Consider the following 26,148-nt stretch of genomic DNA (forward strand, 5'->3'; position numbering starts at 1 on the left):
TGATACAGCATGTGATACAGATTTTGCCATGTGTTAATCTATTTAGCATATGCTAGTATACAAAATCAGATGCGTGCTATGTAAGGGGACAATAATTTGATGCAGAGGTGGGGGTCTAGCAGATGTAAAAAAAAGATATTCTGGTCCACATTTAAATAGATGAAAATGAATAATCTTTACTTATCACACATACACAAAATAAGTATTCAGATAAAATATATTAGTGTAGTCATTTTTAAAGGTATAAATATTAGCAGAAAATCCGAACTGAAGTAGTATCGGTTGTTGTTTTGATGGGTATGCAGTATGGGTATTTTTTTTTCCGAATTGATATATAAACTATGTTAATTCGAGACTTGGTGGTCCTATTGAAATGTACGTGATCCTAACCAAAAGATGAATCACTTTACGAAGTGAAAGACTGATGCTGAGAGATGTCGCAGAGGGGCAGTTTGAAGTCAATTTGGGCATGTTCAGAAAATAATTATCCTGACCTCCTATTTGTTTGACGCAAATATCCTGGCCTCATCAAATTTGTTAGATCTCACTCCAGGCCGCTTTAAAACAAGATGGTCGTCCACTTACGGATTTCTGCTTAGCTCTCTTGCTTGATCTTATTAAATGTCCTAGTATTTGCATTTCGTATCATGCCAGGCAATACGGCAACTGGACGTCATATGTTCGAAATACATTCGATATATGACGTAACGCATTTATGACGTTACATAGGAGAACTAAGGAAGCATTGGAAAATGTTATAGAATATATATAATCTTTCGTCTTTTATTTGATAAAAATGTGTAAATGAATAAGTAATTGCATAAAGTTTAAGCGGGTAACAACTGAGGAGTTCCGGAAATATTCACATTTATATTATTCCATGTAAAAAACCGAAACTTGGTATTGGTCATTTAAACCCCATAAGAATGTAAGATCTATATAAATATATATGCATAAGTTTTATATTGAGGTTCTGACTCAACTTTTAGAAAAATGATATCTGTAACAAGTATAAAATTGCATTCACCTCTTTACCAGAAGAACCTAATATGATGAAAGTTACAACTATATATTGGCTTCCGACGCTGCACAAAACACTTTATAAATGGACATGTATTTTGTTTTTAAGCCAATGATCAATAACTTAACTGTGTTCTTAGCACTATAAAACCAGGTTGAATCCACCATTTTGTACATTAGAAAATGCCTGTACCAAGTCAGGAATATGACAGTTGTTGTCCATTCGTTTGATGTGCTTTATCATTTAATTTGTCATTTGATTAGGGACTCTCCGTTTTGAATTTTCCTCGTACATGTAGTTCAGTATTTTTGTAATTTTACTTGTACTTACTTGTATAGTTGGTACACTCATAAACCTGTTAGTAAATTGGTTCAACTTAAGCCTTAAAAAATATTGGAATAATTACTTTTGGCGTGTCAGATAGTTATCAAAGGTACCAGGATTATAATTTAATACGCTAGACGCGCGTTTCGTCTACATAAGACTCGTCAGTGACGCTCAGATCAAAATAGTTGTAAAGTCAAAAACTCGTTCGGGGTAATATAAACATTTGATGCCCATATTGCTGTTTTTATACCCCACCTACGATAGAAGAGGGGCATTATGTTTTCTGGTCTGTACGTCCGTTCGTCTGTCGTACCGTCTGTTCGTCCGTCGGTCTGTGTGTCCGTTCGCCAGAATTCTGGTTAAAGTTTTTGGTCAAGGTAGTTTTTGATAAAGTTGAAGTCCAATCAACTTTAAACTTAGAACACATGTTTCCCATGATATGATCTTTCTAATTTTAATGCCGAATTAAAGTTTTGACCCCAATTTCACGGTCCACTGAACATGGAAAATGATCGTGCGAGTGGGGCATCCGTATACTATGGACACATTCTTGTTGAATTTTTTCAAAGTTTTTGATTTATTTGCCATATATACCACTTTGCCTTATAATCGCATTTTAAAGAAATTAAAAAAAAATCACATACATAATTAAATGGACATTTAGGCAGCAACCATTTGATTTTCTAGCATTACATATAGTGGCAGCTGAGGCTGTAACAAACAATTTTTTTTTTCAGAATTCAAAACAAATTATTTTTTTCTCCAAAAACTGGAAACAAACTTTTTTTTCCAAAAAAAAACCATAGTCACTGACCGTATATCACCTTGTTTATGACGTTGACAATGCTTTTCCGTACAGTTTTATTTATGACGTCAATAAAACATACAGGTTCGCGGCAATTTTACATTGTCCGCTCACAATTAAAGAATGACGGTTTTTACCCTAAATAATTCATTTTGAACAGTTATAAGAGTTGCAGTAAAAGTTTTAAATATTGAATTTTCTACTGTTTTTTTTTTTGTATTTCAAATAGTTTTAGTTGCGTCGAATTCTTTTAGTGCCAAGTCTGTTCTATGGTAGTTGCTGCTCGGCATTTCTACCTGTTTCGAGCCGAGTACAAATAACAGATTGATTTTTCGAGACAATGTATGGTTATTCTATATATATGGTACTCAAAGTTTCATACATACGAGACCGGAAAAAGGAAGTACATTGTAGATTTCTGCGCAGATGCGGGAATCCAAAACATGTCATAAAAAAAATTGAAAGATTTTGAGTTCATTAGTACAATGAAAATTTCGGGAAAATTTTCCCGATTTTTTTTTTTTTTTTTAATTTTCTACTGTTATTGGGGACTTCGTCGCCATATAAAAAAAAGCATTTTTTAAAGAAACAAATCCTTTCTGCTACCAACTCTGTCCTGTTACTGTTGTCCTGATACCCAAGATTTCTTCATGTTACCGATATATCTGACTACATTTTTGTATTGCAAATGCTAAAATCAATAATTGGCATTTGATAAACTACTGCAGGATACACTAGTAAACCACAAATAGTGTCTTAAACTTATTCCTTATTTCCATTAGAAACTTTTTAGAATTGATTTACTTTGTTAACAGCTAGGTAAAAAGATGGATATTTTTTGTACCATTTTAAAATTGCTATGTTACTATTTCATTAAACAGTTAAATTTTTGGCAATAAGAAAAAAAAACAAATTTCGGTAGACCTGGTATTTTAGTAGCACAAATCGAAGAACACACATTGAGGATCTAGGAACTGTTGTCTGTAATTCAAACAGTTGTTTTAAAACAACTAACTGTTTGTTTTAAAACAACTGTTTGAATTACAGACAACAGTTCCTAGATTTTTTTTCTTATTGCCAAAAATTTGTCTTTTTCAGATATTGTCTCATATATATTATTCATTTAATTGCTTTTTCTGTTAAAAGTTATAAAATTACAGATTATCGTTAGCCATCTTAACGAGATTGATTTTCTCGCATACGCAACTATTATCAGCACCGGCAGTGCGCATGCGCTAAATTTGATCGCAGTCGATATCGATAAATTTACAATAGAATATTAAAGGAAATATTGAATTTTGGTTAGCTGACAGTAAACAAAAATAAATATCTTTTTCATTGGCATCACATTAGAAAATACATTTTCTAAGCTTTCTAATGACATATTTTATAATTGAATCGGGATTGCAGAAGTTAAGGCCATTTTCATTTTTAAAAAAGTGGTTCATTCCCTATTACTTCATACAATTCAAAATCAAAAACGTGTGCAAAGGAGTTTTCATATATGAATACATCTTTTACTATTCTTAGAATAAATTCATTGGCATAAATATATATTCTTTGCTTTATAATCTTTCCAATGGTATATATTTGGTATTTTAGAAAATTTAATAAATCGGGGCCTTTTTTTTATCCAAACCTGGAGTTGTTGTCATTGTTTGAAGATTGTGAGAAAAATTCTAAGTCCATGAAAGTATTATATTGATTTAGTACTTCCATGGTCCTACCAAGTAAATCGCTCACAGGTCACAAAAAAAATCTACTTGTACATAAAATATGTATACATTTAATAAAATGTTTTACATGAATTTAAAAATTCAGTAAAGTAAAAGAAGTGTAACTTTTAATTAGAGCCCCGCCTTTAGGCGGGTCGCCCTATAGTGATCAGTCTGTCCGTCCGTCCGTCCGTCCGTCCGTCCGTAACACTTTAACTTTGTGTCCGCTCCATATCTAGAGAACCATTATGATTTCATACTTTATACTTTACATGTTTATTAACCACCACCAGAGGGTGTGTCATGATGTATGTACAACTTCCTAGGTCAAAGGTCAAGGTAAAAAAACTTTGGTTTCAGTTGACAACCCTGTGTCCTGTGGTGAAGATCTTGTCCGCTCTATATCTTGAGAACCGTTATGATTTCAAAGTTTATACTTGACATGTAATTGAATCAACACCAGAGGGTGTGTCATAATTTATGAACTACTGCCTAGGGCAAAGTTCAAGGTCAAAAACTTTGGTTTCAGTTGACAACCCCATGTCCTATGGTAAAGATTGTGTCCGCTCTATATCTTGAAAACCGTTATCATTTTAAAGTTTATACCTAAAATGTATATAAACCAATATCAGAGAGTATGTCATAATTTATGTACAACTTCCTAGGTCAAAGGTCAGGTCAAAAACTTTGGTTTCAGTTGACAACCCCATGTCCTATGGCAAAGATCGTGTCCGCTCTATATCTTGAGAAGCGTTATCATTTCAAAGTTTATACTTGACATGTATATAAACCAACACCAAAGGGTGTGTCATAATTTATGTGCAACTTCCTAGGTCAAAGGTCAAGGTCAAAAACTTTGGTTTCAGTTGACAACCCCATGTCCTATGGTAAAGATCGTGTCCGCTCTATATCTTGAGAACCGTTATCATTTCAAAGTTTATACTTGACATGTTTATAAACCAACACCAAAGGGTGTGTCATAATTTATTTACAACTTCCTAGGTCAAAGGTCAAGGTCAAAAACTTTAATTTTAGTTGACAAACCCATGTCCTATGGTAAAGATACAATTTTTTAATGCACATTATTCACAGCGGGGCCCACAGAGATGGCTCCCATCTCAATGATATCTAGTTCAAAATAATATTTTTGTCCAGCTGTCAGTTTTCTTTATTTTTGATAATATGAAATCTTTCACTACTACATTAACTCAGACTTTTGGATGATTTTCGTGAAGCGTATTCAAAAAATTTGAAATCCCAGATAAAATGAATTTGCTTTTTTGCAATTTTCTTACATATCTTTTAAAAAGTTTTGTTTTAATAATTAAGCGGCCGTAACTAAACAATTTTGATACTTAAACATGTTCATCTGATTTACATAGAAGTAATAGATACATATTTTATATATTATTCTCATGTTCTAAAAAGACCAATTAGTTTTGATGAAACAGGAAAAGTGTTATTATCTTAAATTTTCCAGATGCAGTAACACTTTCAGAAGATCTTTTGTAGTAGATGGATTTGGAATGAAATCTTATACGTCAAATTTTCTTTCATCAATTTGATACCTTTTCACTGCTTTTGATTGGCAATATGAATCGCTGTACTATCTTACATGTACATGTGATATATACTAGTCGATTGCTTGTTTGATGCACATTCTCCTTTTATCAACTTAACTTTTAGAAAAATAAATCGCATAGATCAAAACCAATATTATTTTTAATTTGTCTCCGTCCTTTCAGAAGTTTCTATCCTGAAATATATTTAAATTTTATACTTGAACATTTATGTAAAATTTGTAATAAAAAAAGAAACTTATTTTAATTATTGTTCTGTTAATGTAAAGTTTACGGAGAGCTGTCTCATTGGCACTCATACCAAATCTTGCATTTATCTTGGACATGTATTTGCAGAATTTTTTATTTTTCTATTCATCGACTGAATGAGATAATTGGTATCGTTAAAATTTAGAATTATACATGAAAACAGATGCCTGCGACCCCTGTTGTTTCGATTAGCATGTTTCTAAAGATATCCGCGTGAAGTTCACACATTTCATCATGTATTTGATCACCTGTTGTGAATTTCAGATAACACTGTCAAGTTCAGTCAAATCCGTGGTAAAAACTTTCCTTTACATATCAGTAATATTATTTTCCGGGCAGGGTATCCTCCCCCCTTTTATTTTATACTCGGAACATTATTGTATACACTTTTTCTGTGGGACTTTCTTTAAGGTTTTAGGCGGCATGCAATGAAATTGGGAAAATTAGCTGATTAGTTTGAGAATATCAGTACATAAATTCATTAGTATGTGCTTCGATTGGTTATATCTATAAAAAAAAAACAATCAATCTAAGACTATACAATAAATTGTTAGTGAGAGACCTATCCTTCCATCAACGAACATGAGAAGCGTGTATAAATATTGTTGAAACTGAGAAACATGTATTGATAGAGAGTCCATTGTATGATGACCTGCAAACTGACCTTTTTTAGAAAAACTTTGTCACTTCGGAACATCCAAACTTTAAAAAAACACATATAATTTTTAGAAATTGTCCATTGTTCTATAGGTAGCCAGCGAATGTGATAGAAGTGCCAAAACCTGCAAAATTATTTCACATAGAAGACGCTGTTTTTCACATTGTTATACTTTTTGTCTTAAAACTGAAGACATTTTTAACGAAATTTGAAAATTTAGTTGTACATTTATACTTATTTATTATTAATACGACATTTCTCTTTTTTTTTCACATAGCAAAATTAAAGCTATTTAAAGAACAATACGTTTATGTACTGTAGCGTGTTTTCCATTGTGATTTATAAACAAACTGCATCGTCGCGGGCAAAAGTATTATAGAAGCATTTAAGTGTTGAAGGCCAATTTTGAAATGTCTCTCAGAAATCATGGCTGAAAAGTTAGAGAAAATATTAATAAACATTCAATTCTGGGAGGTAAAACAAGAGTAAAAGCAGAGACTGAATTTATTCTTTTAATAAAAAATCAAAATGTTGCAATGAGGGTTGTGTTGATGTATGTGTATTCAAATTCAACGTTGTCTCAAATTCGGGTTTACGTCGAAAGCCATGATCTCATATTTGTCCTTTTAGCACTTTTTATTTTGTATGTATGGTTTGATATTCGGTAAAATCGAATTTTATCTTTCGGAAATAAAGTCAGTTTATACAACTCGTATTCATGCGGAACCTAGCATGCTAGAATGTCATATATTTGTTTAATATTATTTACTTAGGGTTGTCAAATTATTTACCAGTGTCAACATTGTCTTTACAAACTCAGCAGGTTGTCTTGATAAGATATCAAACACAGAAAAGACTGATCAGACGGATAAGAAATCAAAATCATGCGCGATAATTCGTACTGGCTTACACTGAGGAAAATAGTTGGCCATGGCTTGCGCCAATACGGCGAAAATGAGAAAAGCAATCAAGGTTATATGACCAATGATAATCTGTGTATCGCTATTTTACCTATGACGACGTTAATAATTTCATTGACAACAGGAACGTGTGCCCTTAGTTTCTAGCAACAATGTGTCACTCTACTGTGCGAGAAATGACTTACGGCTGACTAAGTATCTACTAAGTTTTTCTAAGGGAAGCAATCCCGTCACACACCAATGCAATTATGTTGGAAAGCGTTACTGTTTTTATCTTTTCGTATTTTCCCATTTTTCCCATTTTTGTAAAGACAATGTGTGTATTGCTCCAGGAGAATGTTGTGCTTGATATGTGTTTGTCGACTTATTATGTGTTATACAGGTTTGACCCCATCAGTGTTTTTGTTTATCCACAAACAAAAAGTCACTAGGTTTTTAAACCGAGTCCAGTATTAAATATCAACCTCTAATAATTAGATTCTAAAGAGAGATTTTAAGGGAAAATGTTTTAAAAATTGGGCTTCACTTTTTGGGGGAAATTTGAATTAACTTGGTCTTGCAAAGATCTGCAAAGTTGCTTTTGTAAAACAAAATGGACATAGTAAACTAGTATTTCCCATCCAACTTGAAAGAATGTTTACACTTAGTCTGGTCATTTCGAACCAAGAATAATTACACGTTATAGCCCGACAAATTCTCTATGTTCCTGTTCTTAGTTCAATATCTGCTGTACATATGTATCATATTTGTTTATCGTATTTTGTTTCTAACACAATTATTATTCAGACCACTATTTGTTCATTTAAATCGTTTTACATTTGGATATGTCTGATAATTTAAAGCTATGCAGTAGTTACGACCTTAAAGAATGAGCAAAATTGGGTCTCTAAATAATAGTTGTCGTTTTATGCTATAGATATCATTCGTCGGCTTTTCAGACCAGCTGGTATCGTAAGGGATGAAACCGAGAAATTTCTTTTTTTATCGATTTTATGGTTGCACTTGCCAGAACATAGATTGTATATCTAATGCCTATTTTTTTTTTTTTTACATTTTCACAAAACGTTATTTAAAGATTATGTCATCTTCGACACCTGAATTTATATAAGGTACAGTAATCTAATGTTGGGAGGTCACCAGGGGGGGGGGGGGGGAGGGGGGGAGATAAGGAAATATGAAAAGTCCTTCAATAATAACAACAGTGCTACAAAGGGAGATTTATTGGATAATGATATTATGATTAGAGAATTTGAATTGAAAAAAGACTTAATGAAGTGATTTAGAATAAGACCAATAAACAAGTAGGTGAACAAACGCATGTACTGTGTGTTCTTCTGGTTAGACAAATAAAAAAAGGACCTGACAAAAGTTGGAACGACTGAAAAACAATAAACGTTAAAAATAGCATGGTAGTCGTCAGCAATCACTATAGAACTGACTACTGACAAAATGAATTTGACGCAACTTCAACTAATATAATACATGGGACAGTGTATGTTGAAACTTCAGTTTGAACAGGTTTGACACAGAACTACATTAGATAAATGATACACTGACATGTCTTCGCTTTTTTCCAACCGTTTCTTTTTCTAAGATAGTATGCATTTGATTTTTTCGATAATTCAAAAGGAATACTTTGTACAAATGTAGTTTAAATAACTTTAAAAGTGAATGAACTGTATATGAGTAAGTGTATGTCCTCAATTTTTTACAATTGTCAGACTTTTTACGTAGAATTTATGTAAAAAAGAAAGACATAACAAAGTTTAGTTTTTGAAAATATGCTTCCATTTTGAAACAGATAATATCTTCTCTTTAACCTTGTTAGAAGTTCTCTTAGAAGAGATATGGAATTTTCGGTAAGTCACATTCATGAAAGGAAAAGGGGGAAAGTCGTTACGACATAAGGAGCATATCCGATATCGCGCAAGGGCAGTACCATGATACGATGTAAAATGAATTATCTCCCCTTATAAAACATCAAATATAAAACTGTGAACATAAGTGAGTGCGGGTCATCAGTCAACTAGAGCAAAGTTTTAATCAGTTTGTAAGACAAAAACTAAAATAACTTAAACATAGAAATAAAACCGTGTTAACTTATTGAATTCTATATTGATGCAAGATATGACATTTGTGTCAACCTCAATTGAACATTTGACTAAAATTTCAAAATATTTTCGTTCCTGAGGTGTAATTGACGAAGATGGAGAGGGAAAATGACTGACAAAATATTTAACCAATCGGAGACTAGAAGTCCTCCGAATTTAATAAAGCTGAAATTAGAAACAAAATAAGTAAGACATGAGTTATATATAGATTTTCAAAATGATGCTTGTTTACAATTAAGACTTGCTAACAAATGACATTGACAATTATTTATCATCATATATAGTACTACATGTAGTAATAATAATAATAAAACTGTAAATACTTCCTCCATGTTTCTAGCTTTTTTAATTTTCAATGTTTCAAAGATCTATTGGAATTAATACCATAATATATACGAAAGTAGCGATGCTATTGTTAAACAGTTTTATAGTATATTTGTTGGATTCATGATTTAACTTCTTTAAAATGTTTTTGACTGTTTTAGTTATTTCGTTTGTGTATTTGCCTATACATAAAACAATTGTCGGACGTATATGATAAAAAGTTTAATACATGTCCTTTTCCATATCGGCCCGCGTATAATCCGTCGACCAATATCAGCTTCTCGACGACGTCTCGGGCTGACATTGGGGTCTCGGGTTGATACCCGGGTCGATATGGAAAAGGCCATGTTTTAATCTTTATCATATATTGTATCCCTACTACAGTGCATTTTGCATACATTGTGGAAGTGTAACCTCCGGGAGAAAACAAGACGTATTTTCACACCCTGTCTTACAACCCCGTATCAGCCAAATGACGTCATTACGCAAGCTGGTATGGCCGTATCATCCCGGGCAGAAATTTCATACCAGCTTCCGGTGTTAATCTTCTCTATTTACGGAATTAGAAAGAGATTAATACATGGCCTTTCCCTTACGTCTCGGGCTGATATGGGAGTGTCGGATGACGATATCAGGAAAATACTATACTCCACGAGTCAATAAAACAAGATACTAAACTAGAAAAGTAAAACACTACACTGCATAATATCAGTAAACTTCTACTACATGTACCCGAGAAAAGTAAAATGCTATACTGCACGAGTATAGTAAAACCCTACTGCACGATATCGGTAACTTAAACATTGTACAACCAGAGAAAAATTGAACCTTATACTGAACTAGTATAAAGTAGAACACTATACTGCACGAGAAAAGTAAAGCACTACAGCGCACGATATTAGTAAAACACTATACTGCACGAGAAAAGTAAAGCACTACAGTGCACGATATTAGTAAAACACTATACTGCACGATATCAGCAAAACACTATACTGCACGATATCAACAAAACACTATACTGCACGCTTCCAGCATTATCCGTAATTCACTATAATGGACAAGATAATTAATACTCTTCTTTCCTGCAGGATAACAGTAATTCACTATACTGCGAGAGATCAATTTTACGTTATACTGCACGAGACGGCAATACACTATACAACTCGGGATCAGATATACACTACACTGCACGAAATCAGTTTAACGCTATACTGAACGAGACAGTAATACACTGCACTACAAGAAATCAGGAAAACACTATAATGCGCGAGATCAGGAATATACTATACTTCTCAGAATCAGGAATACACTATTCTACTCGGGATCAGGAATATACTATACTTCTCAGAATCAGGAATACACTATTCTACTCGGGATCAGTAATCACTTTACTGTACAGTTCAGTTTTACACTAAATTTGTACACTGCACGAGACAGAAATACACTATACTGCATGAGACAGAAATACACTTTACCACACGAGACATATATACACTATACTGCATGAGACAGAATTACACTTTACCGCACGAGACATATATGAGGGGGGATAGGACCTTTATCGGGACTCCGGGATCGGCTGTTTTTAAGCCCGGGATTTCGGGATTGACCCTTTCGGGATCCGGGAATTCTTTTTTTCGGATTTCGGGATGCCGGGATTTACTTTATTTAATTTCGGGACCTCGGGATTTACTGTTTTTAAGCCCGGGATTTCGGGATCAGGACCCCTCCTACCCCCCCCCCCCCCCCCCCCCCATATATACACTATACTGCATGAGACAGAAATTGACTTTACCACACGACACATATATATACACTATACTGTATGAGACAGAAATACACTTTACCGTACAAAACATATATACACTATACTGCATGAGACAGAAATACACCATACTGCATTAGACAGATATACACTGTACTGCACTTGTCGATATCTGTTAAATATAGATTCCACTACTGCAACAAGTGTTTTTACAATATTTCTCCACTCGAGACAGCTAAATTATAATATTTAAAGCGCGAGGCTTTGCCGAGCTTTTTAAATAGTTAAAATTTAACTGTCGAGAGTGGAGAAATATCATAACACACGAGTTATAGTGGTGGAATCTGTTTCTCTAATGATTTTTATCCTTCTTTTTTAAAAATTTAGAGAAAGTTGTGTACTTTTTATGTGACGTCATCAGGCATGGTCGCCTTTTTTCATGACGTCACAATAGGAAAATTCAGAAGAAACAAAGAAAATTTTACGTTTTAATAAAATTTTGAGCAATCAGTTGCTGAGAACAAATTTTTCACTAGAGATTAGAAATATTTTTCTCACACCGGTCAGGAAATGTAAAAATAGCATGAAAATTAAAGAACCGCGAGTGTTTAATACTGAACAATTTCGGTTGTACACTGCATAAGACGATTATTTATTTATTTATTTCATATATAATGAGACATTTTATCGCTAGTCTCTGAGGTCCTTAGCAACAGCGTTTCAATCCATATCCAGGACCACGCGCTATTTAGAAAAGTTTAACCATAACTATAAAAAAAAAAAACGTTATTGGATGACTGCGCTAGATGTCTACAAACAGATGATTTATCGTAAGACATTCAAATATTTTACCGTATATTTCATTAATTAATTAATTTGAAGTTACCAAAAGTAATCAAATCACGTTTTATCAAATAAAAAATGTCAATTTCTACATAAATCTACTACAAGTGATCGTCGGTCTGTCTAGCGTATGTGGATTTCTTCTGCAAGCATGTATATTTTTTCGTGTAAATTGAAAATACATCCCCAATGCTCAGGCATGGACACATCTGAATAATGGGACTCGGATGTTGGCTCAGAGACAACGCTTCGAAACACAGAAAAGTTAACATGAAATATCGGGGAAATTCATGTGCACTCAACAATTCGGAACGTTCATAATATCAATTACTGGACATTCAGTGTAATCAAACTAATGAAACTAAAAAACAAGAGACACAACTCAAAATATTAATTAAACGTTAAATTAACAACATAACATTACTTTAAAACTGTGAAAATGGTGTTAGCAAAAATTGAACACGCCAAATGATCAGTTGAAACAACTTTTTAAAATGAATGAACAAGCTGATCAGTAATACACTATACAGCGCGAGATCGGTAATACACTATACTGCGCGAGAGCAGTGATACACTTTACTGCGCGAGACCATTAATACACTTAACTGCGCGAGATCAGCAATACACTTTACTGCGCGAGATTGGTAATATACTTTACTGCGCGAGATCAGTAATACACTAAACTGCACGAGATCAGTAATACACTTTACTGCGCGAGATTGGTAATACACTTTACTGCGCGAGATCAGTAATACACTAAACTGCACGAGATCAGTAATACACTTTACTGAGCGAGATTGGTAATATACACTATACTGCGCGAGATTGGTGATACACTAGTTATCAAACGAGATTAGCTATCAAGACATTACAGCGTGGTGAGAGATTTTACTTCTTGTCGCTAGATGTCTACAAACAAATGATTTATCGTAAGACATTCAAATAGTTTACCGTATATTTCATTAATTAATTAATTTGAAGTTACCAAAAGTAATCAAATCACGTTTTATCAAATAAAAAATGTCAATTTCTACATAAATCTACTACAAGTGATCGTCGGTCTGTCTAGCGTATGTGGATTTCTTCTGCAAGCATGTATATTTTTTCGTGTAAATTAAAAATACATCCCCAATGCTCAGGCATGGACACATCTGAATAATGGGACTCGGATGTTGGCCCAAATACAACGCTTCGAAACACAGAAAAGTTAACATGAAATATCGGGAAAATTCATGTGCACTCAACAATTCGGAACGTTCATAATATCAATTACTGGACATTCAGTATAATCAAACTAATGAAACTAAAAAGCAAGAGACACAACTCAAAATATTAATTAAACGTTAAATTAACAACATAACGTTGACTTTAAAACTGTGAAAATGGTGTTAGCAAAAATTGAACACGCCAAATGATCAGTTGAAACAACTTTTTAAAATGAATGAACAAGCTGATCAGTAATACACTATACAGCGCGAGATCGGTAATACACTATACTGCGCGAGAGCAGTGATACACTTTACTGCGCGAGATCAGTAATACACTTAACTGCGCGAGATCAGTAATACACTTTACTGCGCGAGATTGGTAATATACTTTACTGCGCGGGATCAGTAATACACTAAACTGCACGAGATCAGTAATCCACTTAACTGCGCGAGATTGGTAATACACTTTACTGCGCGAGATCAGTAATACACTAAACTGCACGAGATCAGTAATACACTATACTGCGCGAGATTGGTGATACACTAGTTACATGTATCAAACGAGATTAGCTATCAAGACATTACAGCGTGGTGAGAGATTTTGCTTCTTGTGAAGACCTTGTCAAGACTTTTATGAGAACTTGAAATTAAAACTGCTTCGTTTTCGTTGCTTTAATTTGCCCTTGTTAAGAACGTGTAAATATTTTGTTTTCCTGATTGAGTACAACAAATTATTTTAATCTATCATATTGTCTTTCGAAAAGAGTAGTCTCCCATATTAAAATTAAAAAAATCATTATTTGAAATAATAAAAAATCTAGACTTAACCGATGCAACTAAATAATTAATCTTACAATCGACAAGAATTAATATATACTTTTAAGATGTATACCACTTGCTTCAACACACACCGTTCCACATCAATGTAAAATTTGCCAGTTGTCGTCCTTTTATCAACATTCAAACTCAATAGAGTTATTTTAAGTATGTGAACTTTAAAAGTTGTTTTCTGCTCTTTGAGTCGGTTAGGGATTATTTAGCAAGACGGACACAAGATGCTCTCCGAATAAGTTATACAAGAAAGACGCAAACATGTCATCTTCGATCACAGACAATCCCAATTCTTTTCACACAGACTCAAGTTTTTGAAGAATACATTTAGTGTTTAGTTTGTTTAAAAGAATACAGATCTATAATGTTCCGAAAAGGATTAGGCTTCAAAGTGCTTATAATACAGGTGTCATCTTTTTCAATACACAGAATGTCCTTTCAATTTTTCAAAGAAAAAAGTTACAAGAGTGTAGTTACAGGACTAATGGTTGTATGATGTTCTAAGTGTGCAAGGTCTACAGTTGTACACCGTTTTTATCATATGTAACGACTATTTTTTCGAGACAACTTAAGTAATCAATCTTATAAAACTAACAATTCATCTTTAACAGACGTACACAGACTGACTCTTTTTTTTTTTTTTTTTAAAGAAAGAAGTTACAAATCAGTGTGAAGTTTTAAAACTAATTGTGCGTGGTGTTATAAGTGCACAAGGTCTATATCAATGCGGTTAATATACATATATATAAATATTTTTCTCGACAAAACTGACATATTTAATCTTATAATCAACAAGATTGACACCATCCTATTACATTTTTACCAAAAAGGACCTAATTATGCAAATATTTGTCACCGAGCACCTTATACAATGCATATTTATATACATGTATGTCACCAGAAGTACAGATTTTATCTCCCCTATCAAACAGTAAAATTTATTTTCCTTTACGAAACAGTTATTGGAACATTAATAATCTTGAAATGGTTTAACTTAAGATAGTTGGACAAAATAACTCAACATGTTAAACGTCAGAGAAGGAATTTTCCTCTTATCTATTTCCAAATTACTGTTAAAGATGATTTTTGTGTCCCTCAAATTGTATTTTTTCAATCAGTTATTTGATATTTCATAATCTGCTGGCATGGTTGACGAAGAGGAGAAGTTCCAGACTCAATATTTATCTAGGTGGAGACAAGATGCTCTCCGAAATCATATAAACTTAATTGTATTACAGAGTCAAAGGTAACTTTATACAATAAGGGGGAGAGAGCTCATTGTTTGTCCACATTTAAATCAGGATTTCAATAATTCAATAAATACTAATAAATTTATGTTGAATTAAAAATCAGCCGCATGTGGTATTGGTTTTGCTCATTTTAAAAGTTCTATGGACACCAAAGGTTGCGTACACCCACGCTGTTTATACGGTTGAGTTGTCTCATATGCAATCAATCCGAATCACCTAATTTCAGATCTAAGATTTAAATTATTCAAGAAATACTAATATGTGGAATAAGATATGCCGCAATAAAAAAAAAAACAGTAAACAAGTTCTGGCAAGACGATACAAACTGCCGGCCTTTGTTATATTTGCAAGAAGAAGCGCCTCCGGTAACATATGTCATAACCTGAATAACGCGTCCCAAGTATCCAGTAATGAACCGGCCGCTTTGGTTAACAAGAGAAAACAATTTATAAAAGAAACAAATCTGCGCTGTGGTACCACATGAAACAATTGTAGTATATAATCTAAAGTATATGTAGATCACATGAAATCTTACCCGGATTTTGGTTGAGGAAGTTAACTCATGCTGAAGTTCCGGATACTTGAGTCTCGAATAAACAATGCATATCAAGTAACAATAGATAATACCTTTACGGAAAACGAGTACAGAAAGTGACTATTGATATTGTAAAGTGAGTTTCCATTTTTTTTTAATACTATTCCACTAATAAGCAGACACGTGATGAGCAGTTATAAGCATCTTTTAAAATATCAAATCCATCTGACACATTATAATTATCTCCCCTTATAAAACATAAAATATAAGAGTTAGCAAAGTAATAAAGTCCTCGATATCTGTATACTGCAAATAAGATAACTTAACATAAATTTAGATGATAGAGAATAAACCGGATTTAAATTAGATTTTTTTAATCGACTTAATATTCAGTTCTTTATTTGTGTAAGATATGATTTTGTGTCACTTTCATCCAACCTTACAACTCAAATAATTAACTTCCCGTTTCTACAAAGAATTGGGAAACAGCGAGGGAGAAAAAAAACAGAAGCAATAGCATTTGGATAACACACCAATGAACGATACGTAAAGCAAGGGATGTACGCGCAAGGACAACGTATTGTCAGAAGCATCAAAGTATTTGTATAATGGATGGTCTAGATCACGCATTGTTTTCAATATAATGGAATTTGATGCGACTGTCATACAAGTGAAAGGTTTAGCTAGCTATACAACCAGGTTCAATCTGTTTTCTACATAAGAAAATTCGTGTACCAAGTTAGGAATATGACAGTTGTTTTCCATTTGTTTGATATTTTTACGCGTTTGATTTTGCCATTTAATAAGGGACTTTCCTTTTTGGATTTTTCTAGGAGTTCAGTATTTTGTGATATTACTTTTTCTAGTAAATGTCCGATCTAGGATATACAACCGTAATGTATGCGTATTTTTTTATGTCGTAGACTGATATACTAGTAACAAATAAAATGATTCTTTCTAGTGGATTACACCCGACTTTAAATAACATTTAGTCAGATTTGATTTATATAACGCACGAACCATACGAACCAGTACTGGACACTTTGCCTGAATGGATCAAAGCTATTCGATCCTGCATTCAGAGGTGCATACAAAAACTACGATGTAATATGAGTACAAGATTTACTAACCCTTTCAAGAATCTAGATGTTGTGGATGCTTTATCCTCATTGCATGAAAAATATGTCGTTGTTCCAGCAGATAAAGCCTCCAATAATATTGTCTTCATATGTAAAAACATAATTTGCAATGTCTCACAACAGAGCTTGGAATAAACAAAACTACTGGTAACTCTACATATTCTTAAACACCATTTACCAAGGACAAAATTTTACAAAACCATAAATCTGTCCTTCTTTCTTTTGGTATCAACATCAAAGAAAACGAAAAAAACTTACCTTCATTATACTGGATACCTAAATTACAAAACTCCATACAAAGAACGATACAAAGCTGATTCTTCAAAATGTTCGACTAAACATCTTTCCAAAGTACGGACTACTATTCTTTCTACAGTTGAAGATGGGCTTCAAAAATATTGTGGTGTTAACCAGAAGTGGATTCTCAAAAATTCAAAAGATCTACTATTAAATCTTCGATCACAATCTTTGCAATTTTGCAGCAACATAAAAACTTTTGATTTTTCTACGCTGTATACTACTATTCCCCATGCTCAGTTGAAAGATCGACTTCACCATCTCATAAAACAGAGCTTTTTCTATGAAAATTGAAATCGTAGATACAAACTTTTTGTTTTGGGTTACAATAACTCATAGTTTGCGAAGAATCACTGAATCTTACAAAACATAATGAAGATGATATTGGATGCTAGACGTTTTGATCGACAATATATTTGTTGAGGTTGGAGGATTTATATTTCAACAGACAGTCGGTATTCCAATTGGTACTAATTGTGCACCCCTGCTGGCCGATTTTTTTTTGTACTCGTATGAAGCAGAATTCAGTCAGAACCTTCTAAAGAACAAAAAGCACCTTGCGAAATTCTTTAATTTTACTTTCCGATGTATTGATGATGTTCTAACATTGAATGACCAATATTTCAGCCAATACTTACATTTCATATATCCCAGTGAACTTGAAATTAAGGATACTACTGATACTAGAAGGACTGATTCATACCTTGATCGTTTTCTCAATATTGACGCAAATGGACGACTTCACACGAAAATCTATGATAAACGGAACGATTTCAACTTCCCAATTATCAATTTCCTATTTTTCAGCCTTTTCGTATGGTGTTTACATATCACAATTGATGCGTTATTCTCATGCTTGTTCACATTATACGGACCTCATATACAGGAGTGTGCTCCTTACGCAGAAACTGCTCCAACAAAGTTATGAGGAGGACAGATTAAAATTGACACACCGTAAATTTAATAGACACCATCATAAATTGGTGGATCCATACGATGTGTCTTTGATCAAACAAGCTAAAAACATGTTTACCACATGGTCGATTGTTGTTTGTCATTACGTCGTCTAATCTTTTAATTACCAAACGTGACTTATTCCTGATTGTGACTGTTTTACTGAATGTGAATTCGCATTACTATAAGACATGTAACGGTACTTATCTATCCCAAATTCATGTATTTAGTTTAAATGTTTAATGTTATATTTGTATTTCGCATCGGATTTTGTCGAATATGTTGACGTCTTTCTTTTATACTCCTGTGTTATGGTAAAGAAATTAATCACCGCCTTCATTTATTAGATTTGATGTTGTTCAATGTAATCTCTACGATGTTTTACGTTTCGAGTAAGATTTAAAAAAAACGGACATAGCTATATAATATAGTTAATTGCTACCTTAGTTTGCTATTAATAAGTATTGAACTGTGCATTGTTATTAAATGTAATACCAGTATTAAGTTCAAATACAATCTTAAATAAATCCTAATTATATCTTATGCATTCAAATGTGACGTCATTTTTCATTTTTGATGATCTGCTTTACAAATTTAAATGTGACGTCATTTTTTTGTCATTTTTTACTATTTCAAATATGACGTCACTTGGCTTTGTGGTTTTGGCTTATTCGTATGTGTCTTTTTTTTTCTGTTGCATATGTCGGGTTATGTGTTGTATTTCGGATGTCTCCCGTAATTAGTTAATACTTTAGTTTCATCATGTATATCATTTGTATAGTCATTTTATAAAAATTACTGCTTGCAAAAGTATAAATATTCTAATTATTTTAGGGATATTCTGGTACCTAACATAAAACCCTGGCCGATTTAGGCACAACTTTTTTGAACTTTTGGTTCACGATGCTTTTGAACTTTGTACTTGTTTCGGCTTTCAAACTTTTGTTTCTGAGCGTCACTAGTAAGTCTTGTTTGGACAAAATGCATTTCTGGCATATTAAAATTTTAAACTTGTTGCCTTTTGTTAGTTATTTTTTGTGTGTTTCTTTGTCAATTGTGTCCTATTTATTTATTTATATTGTAGTCCTGTCATGTTGTGTTGTCATTTTAATGTTATATTCAACATGGCCATAAAAGAAGGAGGTGTGGCATGACACAAAACCAGGTTCAACCCACCTTTTTTTCTTCTTTTAAAAATGTCCTGAAACAAGTCAGGAATATGGCAATTGTTATATTATGGTGAAGCAGAATCTATTTACCTTTCGGAGCATCTGAAAACACTACCATTTTTAGTTGGGTTTGTATTACACTGTTTTTACCTTTTATGCTGTGTTTTGATGGCGATTTCAGTTTGATTTCGACTTGTGAGTTTGAATGCCCCTTAGATATTTTTCGCAAATTTTTTTTTAATTACACATTGTGATATCAATAAGAACACAATTTCATTCAGCCATTGTTATCAGATTTCTGGACAGAATCAATATATGAATAAGGATATTTTGTCGATTTTAACGGCAACCTGGCAACAAAATACAGATGTTCTTTATCTGCTCCTCTATAACTTCGGACCTTTTAAGTGAAACACGAATCGACAAAATGAACAACTTTTAACAACACATTTCTTTGTAATTCGTGACGAAAAAACTATTATTTTGAAGATTCTTGAGATCAATACCTTCTAAGGAAAATATAGAACAAATACGCAGTAAGTAGTATTGAAATTTTGATTATAAATTATGTATTCGTAATGTCAATTTTCCGCGGAGGCAATTATTCAAAATTTCCTTATTGGAGAAATAAGATAATGTCAGTTTACCCCGGGAAAAACTGTCATGGAGGAAGAATTACTATATAATTAGTTATCAAAGGTACCAGGCTTATATTTTTTTACGCCAGACGCGCATTTTGTCTACATAAGACTCATCAGCGACGCTCAGATAAAAAAAGTTAAAAACAAAACAAAGAAGGAACGAAAAATACCAGAGGGACAGTCAAACTCATAAATTGAAAACAAACTGACAAGGCCATGGGTAGAAATAAAAAGACAAACGCACAAATAATAGTACATAAGAAGAAAGACAAAACATAGAAAACTAAAGAATATGCGACTCGAACCCCACAAAAATGTTTGGGTATTCTTAAATTCTTCGGAAGGGTCAGCAGATCCTGTTCCGCATGTAGCACCCGTCGTAAGTTACATGACACATTATCATGGATGTTTAGATATCATTAAGTAAATAACACAGGTCTTATCTGATACCGTTAGTGTATGTAGGTTAGTGGATCTGTCTCTAAATCGAATAATGGGTTTTGAAGATGGATAAATTTAATGATGGTTTTGTTTATTTATGCACGTAATACACATTGAGAAAGTGTAACTCATTTCAAAGTTTACAATTATAGTATAAAAGATAGAATCAAGAACCGGTAACTGTTTTGCCACAGTTCATGACAACTACTATTTGCTTGATATGAAAGTTCACAACCACGCTCATTATATTCCAATATTGTTGGGTGATTTTCCAGTGACGTTTATACTTAAAAATACACTTCAGTGTTAGTATAGCGGTGTACCTTTATCCTGGAATATGTATCCATTTAGTATTATGCATTGGGATCCGTAACCATCCCGTTGAACTTATTGGAACAATTGTTGCTTTCGAAATATTTTTTTTACTCGGTACAGTTTTTGATGTTGAAATCATTCTTGTAATAAATACAGCTGTTGTTTTTGAAATAACTCTGGTGAACGGTACAACTGTTGTTTTTAAAGTAATTTCGGATAATCTTTGATCAGTTGTTTCAAACATTGTTTTCGTTGTCAATTTAAATTTTTCCAGATTTTTAGATTTAGTTGTTGTCGATTTGGATAAAAACAGGGAATATTTCACCGATGAATCATTAGTCGTCCGTGCAATGTCCGATGTTTTTGATGAAACAATTTTCGTTGCTGGGCTTGATATTCTCGTTGTCAAATCTAAAAAGCAGAATAAAATATCATAAATTTGAGACAGACATATCTGAATTACAATGAATAAAACAATAAAGGAAAAGAAAACATTATTTTCAAGTTTATCTATAAATAAACGCTATTATATAGTCCAAAATTAATCAAGCGAGAACAACGGAAAAACGGAAACACTGAACTGTTCAACGCATGACCTTCAACACACATCGAAAATATTTATGACATTTAAAGAATTACCTGTATTCAATGTCTGTCCGTGATTACATAAATCTGAGTCACAGCATTTAATTTGGTCCAAAATGACTGGTTCTGCATTATTAAATAGGGAGAAATTCGTATTCTCTGTTTTTTTGCATATCTGAAAATGAAATATAAGTGTTTGCAAATACAGATGGGTGCAGTCCTAACCTGTACAGCAAATTAACTTGATAACCAGTCATTTGGACTGGTCAAAGTTAACCTCTGACCGGATTTACATGTATATTCCTATGTTTTAACGTAAATAATAACGAATGGTGATATTAACAACACAGGAGTAATACAAAAATATAATGCATGTGTTTATAGATGGTTAGTTTATTACCAATTCAATTATATTATTTCATTTTCTGAAAACCAGGGGCTTGCTTTATAGTATAGCAGTTTAGAACGATGAATATCAAATAAAGGCAACAATAGAATTTCGTTTTCAATAGTCATCGATCGATTAAACTGAAAAAAACATCAGGATTACAATCGTTAACCAAAGGAAACAAGTCAACTAAGGAGAACACAACGGAAACCTGTTATCGTGTTGTATCGGTTAAATGTATTGCGAAATAAGTATTTTGTGTCTTTTTAATATTCTCAGTTTCTTTTTTCAATTATGGGGTCATTTTTATAAATTTCATGATTACAAAACTTTGAATTTTCAAAAATCTAAGTATTTTCTTATCCCAGGAATAGATTACCTTAGCCATATTTGGCACAACCTTTTGGAATTTTGGATCCTCAATGCTCGTCAGCTTCGTACTTGTTTGACTTGGTAAATTTTTTGAAATGAGCGTCACTGATGAGTCTTATGTAGACGAAACGCGCGTCTGGTGTACTAAATTATAATCCTGGTACCGTTGATAACTATTTACTTACTAAGATACGGAACAAATTTGACATATCCAGACTTTTTATATGAATCGAAGAGCTGTTGGACTAATAATATGGAACTTAAAGTGTATAATTTTTTTTCGTTCTTGTTGTTTGATTTTCGCGTTAAGTCTGCATGTGGTGTTTAGTGTAGTGCCTACACATAGATAAAATAAAATTTAAAAAAGCCTTTTAACCGCTATATAACTTTGTCATGGCCTAATTGATTTGAAATTTATAGTGGGGATAAGTGGGTGGTAAGTTATTTCTTAAAACTCCAAAATCAAAGAGAACACGTGACAAAGGTTACACAATATTAACAAAATCTTTAAAATCCAAGTATATTTCAGACTGCGTTGACAGAAAATGTATTAAACTTGATAAAATGATTTATTTCTATTGATAAGCTTTTCATTTTGTTTTGTAAATGAGATTGGTAAGGGCTTTCCGATTTGAATTTCCCTTGGATTTCAGTATTTATTTTCTTTTACTTTTTTCAATTGTTAGAAAAATCATCATACCTGAGATGGAACACAGCCTAGTTCATATCGTACTTGTCCTCTGTTGTTAATATATTTTCTTCCTCCACATAATTGATCTTTCTGCAAAGTCAAATAAAAAAAACCAGTTTTAGACAGAACGTTTTAGATGGACCGAGTTTGGATACTTTAAATTCTCAATAAAGCACAATCTGCACAAATATGATGTATAATTCAATTGTTTTTGTTTTTTTTTTCTGAAGTATTTATTTTTTTACTGTGGTTCAGTTGTTTTCCTCTTATATGTGAAGTGACTCCCAGGTTTTAAGTTTTCGTTTCGTCGATTTATCACTATTGAACAGTGGTAAACCTCTGTTAAGTTTGATGAATTCTCCTAATTGTCTTTTGTAAATACAACTCATGAATGTTAAAAAGCGAGGGGTTTTGATCTTGGAAAATTGGAAAACTTACGGCAATACGGTATAACGATAAAGTTTACAAAAAAAAAAATATGACAGACATGCAGGAACCAATGAAAGCCAATGCAATACAGAAACAGTAACAAAAAGAATGTGGCAGTTTTTTATTGTTAGCTTTATCAACTTTTTTTTTTTTAATTTTGTGAACGCTATTTTTGTGGGAACGGATTTTCCAGAATATTATTATTTTCTTTTGTAATTTAACAGTTTAACAGTATTATTACATTTTTAGAAGATTTAATGTCTATGTTAGTTGTATTCATATTTTTAAGGTTATCGTATCACCAAAAAAATTAAAGAAGTAGAACGAAAGATACCAGAGGGACAGTCAAACTCATAGATCAAAAATGGACTAACAACGTCATTGCTAAAAATGTATAAGACAAACAAACAAATAATAGTACACAAGATACACCATAGAAAACTAAACACTAATCAACAAGAACCTCACCAAAAACTGGGGATGCTATCAGGTGATACGAGAGGATAGCAGATCCTGTGTCATATGTGGCACCTGTCGTGTTACACATGTACCTCCAGAGAGATTAGCATATTACATTTGTACATTTTTAATCGATTGATTTTAATCGATTGATTATATCAACACTTACCGATTCCAAAGAACACAAAGTAGTTGCTTTACACAATGCAGGATTTCTTGCGTTGAAACAAACAGCGCAATACAAACCTGAAATATATAAGTCGGACAGTATACTGTTAGTTGTCTGAATGAAATGAAATGGTATGTCAAAAAAACTTTTTAGCCCTAATTTTTGAAAGTAAAAGGTAATTTAATACAATAGACAGATTTTAGATTCTGCGCATCAAGCACCTTCTTTTCATACACGTATTATGGGGACCGTGAGCGTCCCCCTACTAAAATAAGAAAAAAGATGAAATTACGGTCAATATTTTGTAAAATCAGTGTATCCCTAAAGCCCTTGTCTACCTCAACATACGACAATCCAATTTTGAAGACTAATCTGCCTGCCTCGCGAAGTAAATGCATTATTCAAACATCATTTTAATTCCATTTTTGATTGAAAAATTTAAAATTCCTATATGATAAATTTATTTTATCTGGTTACTACATAATACAGTAAGATACCTACCACGTTCTTCGGACAGTCCAGCCATCAATAGAAGAATCAACAACTTGATGCAGTCGGTCAAATAGAAGATGTCTATACCGAATATAAAACACAAATTAATGCCAATTGTTAAAGAGACGGATTAACATACACTATAACATGCTGACTATGCGGTATGGGCTTTGATCATTGTTGAAGGCCTTACGGAGACCTCTATTTGTACGCTTGTGCCTCATTGGCAAACATATCACATCTCCTTTTATATACTATACAATAAACATCTTATTGCATGCATTAAATATCAACAAACATTTCCTGGCTGTTAGTTTTAACTGATGTAGGAAACCACTGTGCCTAAATGGAACCCGAACCTGAATTAGAAAAACCTACCTACAATGTCTCTTTATTACAAAATAAAAGCAAACAAAAACAGGTCTTTCACATGGTACCTTAAGCAAACCCAAACTTATATTGATCCCTCATAAAACATGTAAAAGGGATATTTTTAACATTAAGGGGTTGCCCCCAAACTGATTATGACTTGGATTAAGAATTGTCTCATTGTCAGTTACACATACATAGACCAGATTTAATTATTTCTTGGTGTACAGGGAAAAAATACTTCAGAAATTAAAGAAATGTCAAAGTACAAGTGATAAATCAAGTTTTAATATTGTCAAAAGCTACTATTTTATGTTTACAAAAAAAATTATAATCGCTCGCCTTTACTTTTCAAGCTACACCACACAAATTTGCAAATTAAATATTTATTTATTAAAATTGTCGAATCGTTGGCTCGTCCCAATTTTTCGAGTCCAAAAATCTTTTAAACAAGAAATTAAATTGGTGTGGCCTAACGATTTTTTTTTTAAAGTTTCATGCAACTTGATAGTTTTTTTCATAAACATGTTTAAATTTTATATTGTAAATCAAAAAGTTACTTACCTTATTAAAGACAATTTGTACTAAATTAATTAATTAAATTACTCACCATGCAAGCAAGCATATAAAATATATAAAACAAATGTTATACTGCAAATCGAAACTTTACTAACCTGATTGACGAAGCCAATTCGTTTTAAATACAAATTGATATAATTCAAGTAAAATACTCACAATGTAAACCAGCCATTTCAGTACTTAAATTAGACTAGGTTTAATGCAGAAAATATGAATATCAATAAGATAGGCTATATGCAAGAAGTATATATACCTTTTGGATAGGTTTATTGCAAGAATATATAGCAATTTGGATAGGTTAAATACCTGTACAACTCGTGGTGGATAGATGATAATTTATTGAACACCTGGACATGACACGAGCATGCACTTTTAATGTCAAGGACATTGGGTCTGCTGATATATCTTACGTCTCAAACATATTGCTTATAATGTAAATACATTTGAAATGAATAATTCAACATTATAAAATGTGGAATTACAACATCAATAACGGTTAGGCAAAGCAATTAATAAA

General features: G+C 32.7%; 1 protein-coding gene across 1 annotated transcript; it reads right to left on the reverse strand.

Moving 5' to 3' along the window:
* Window positions 1–21,003: 21,003 nt before the first annotated feature.
* On the reverse strand, window positions 21,004–25,850 carry LOC143058033 (uncharacterized). The gene is made up of 6 exons (XM_076231496.1): window positions 25,784–25,850; window positions 24,693–24,764; window positions 24,192–24,268; window positions 23,144–23,224; window positions 21,738–21,858; window positions 21,004–21,509 (listed from the first exon to the last, which is right to left on the reverse strand). Exons 2-6 carry the CDS (start codon window positions 24,715–24,717, stop codon window positions 21,109–21,111), a joined length of 705 nt encoding a protein of 234 aa, XP_076087611.1. The 5' UTR covers window positions 24,718–24,764; window positions 25,784–25,850; the 3' UTR covers window positions 21,004–21,108.
* Between the last annotated feature and the right edge of the window lie 298 nt (window positions 25,851–26,148).

This window comes from Mytilus galloprovincialis, chromosome 14 (assembly GCF_965363235.1).
Source record: "Mytilus galloprovincialis chromosome 14, xbMytGall1.hap1.1, whole genome shotgun sequence".
Lineage (NCBI taxonomy): Eukaryota > Metazoa > Mollusca > Bivalvia > Mytilida > Mytilidae > Mytilus > Mytilus galloprovincialis.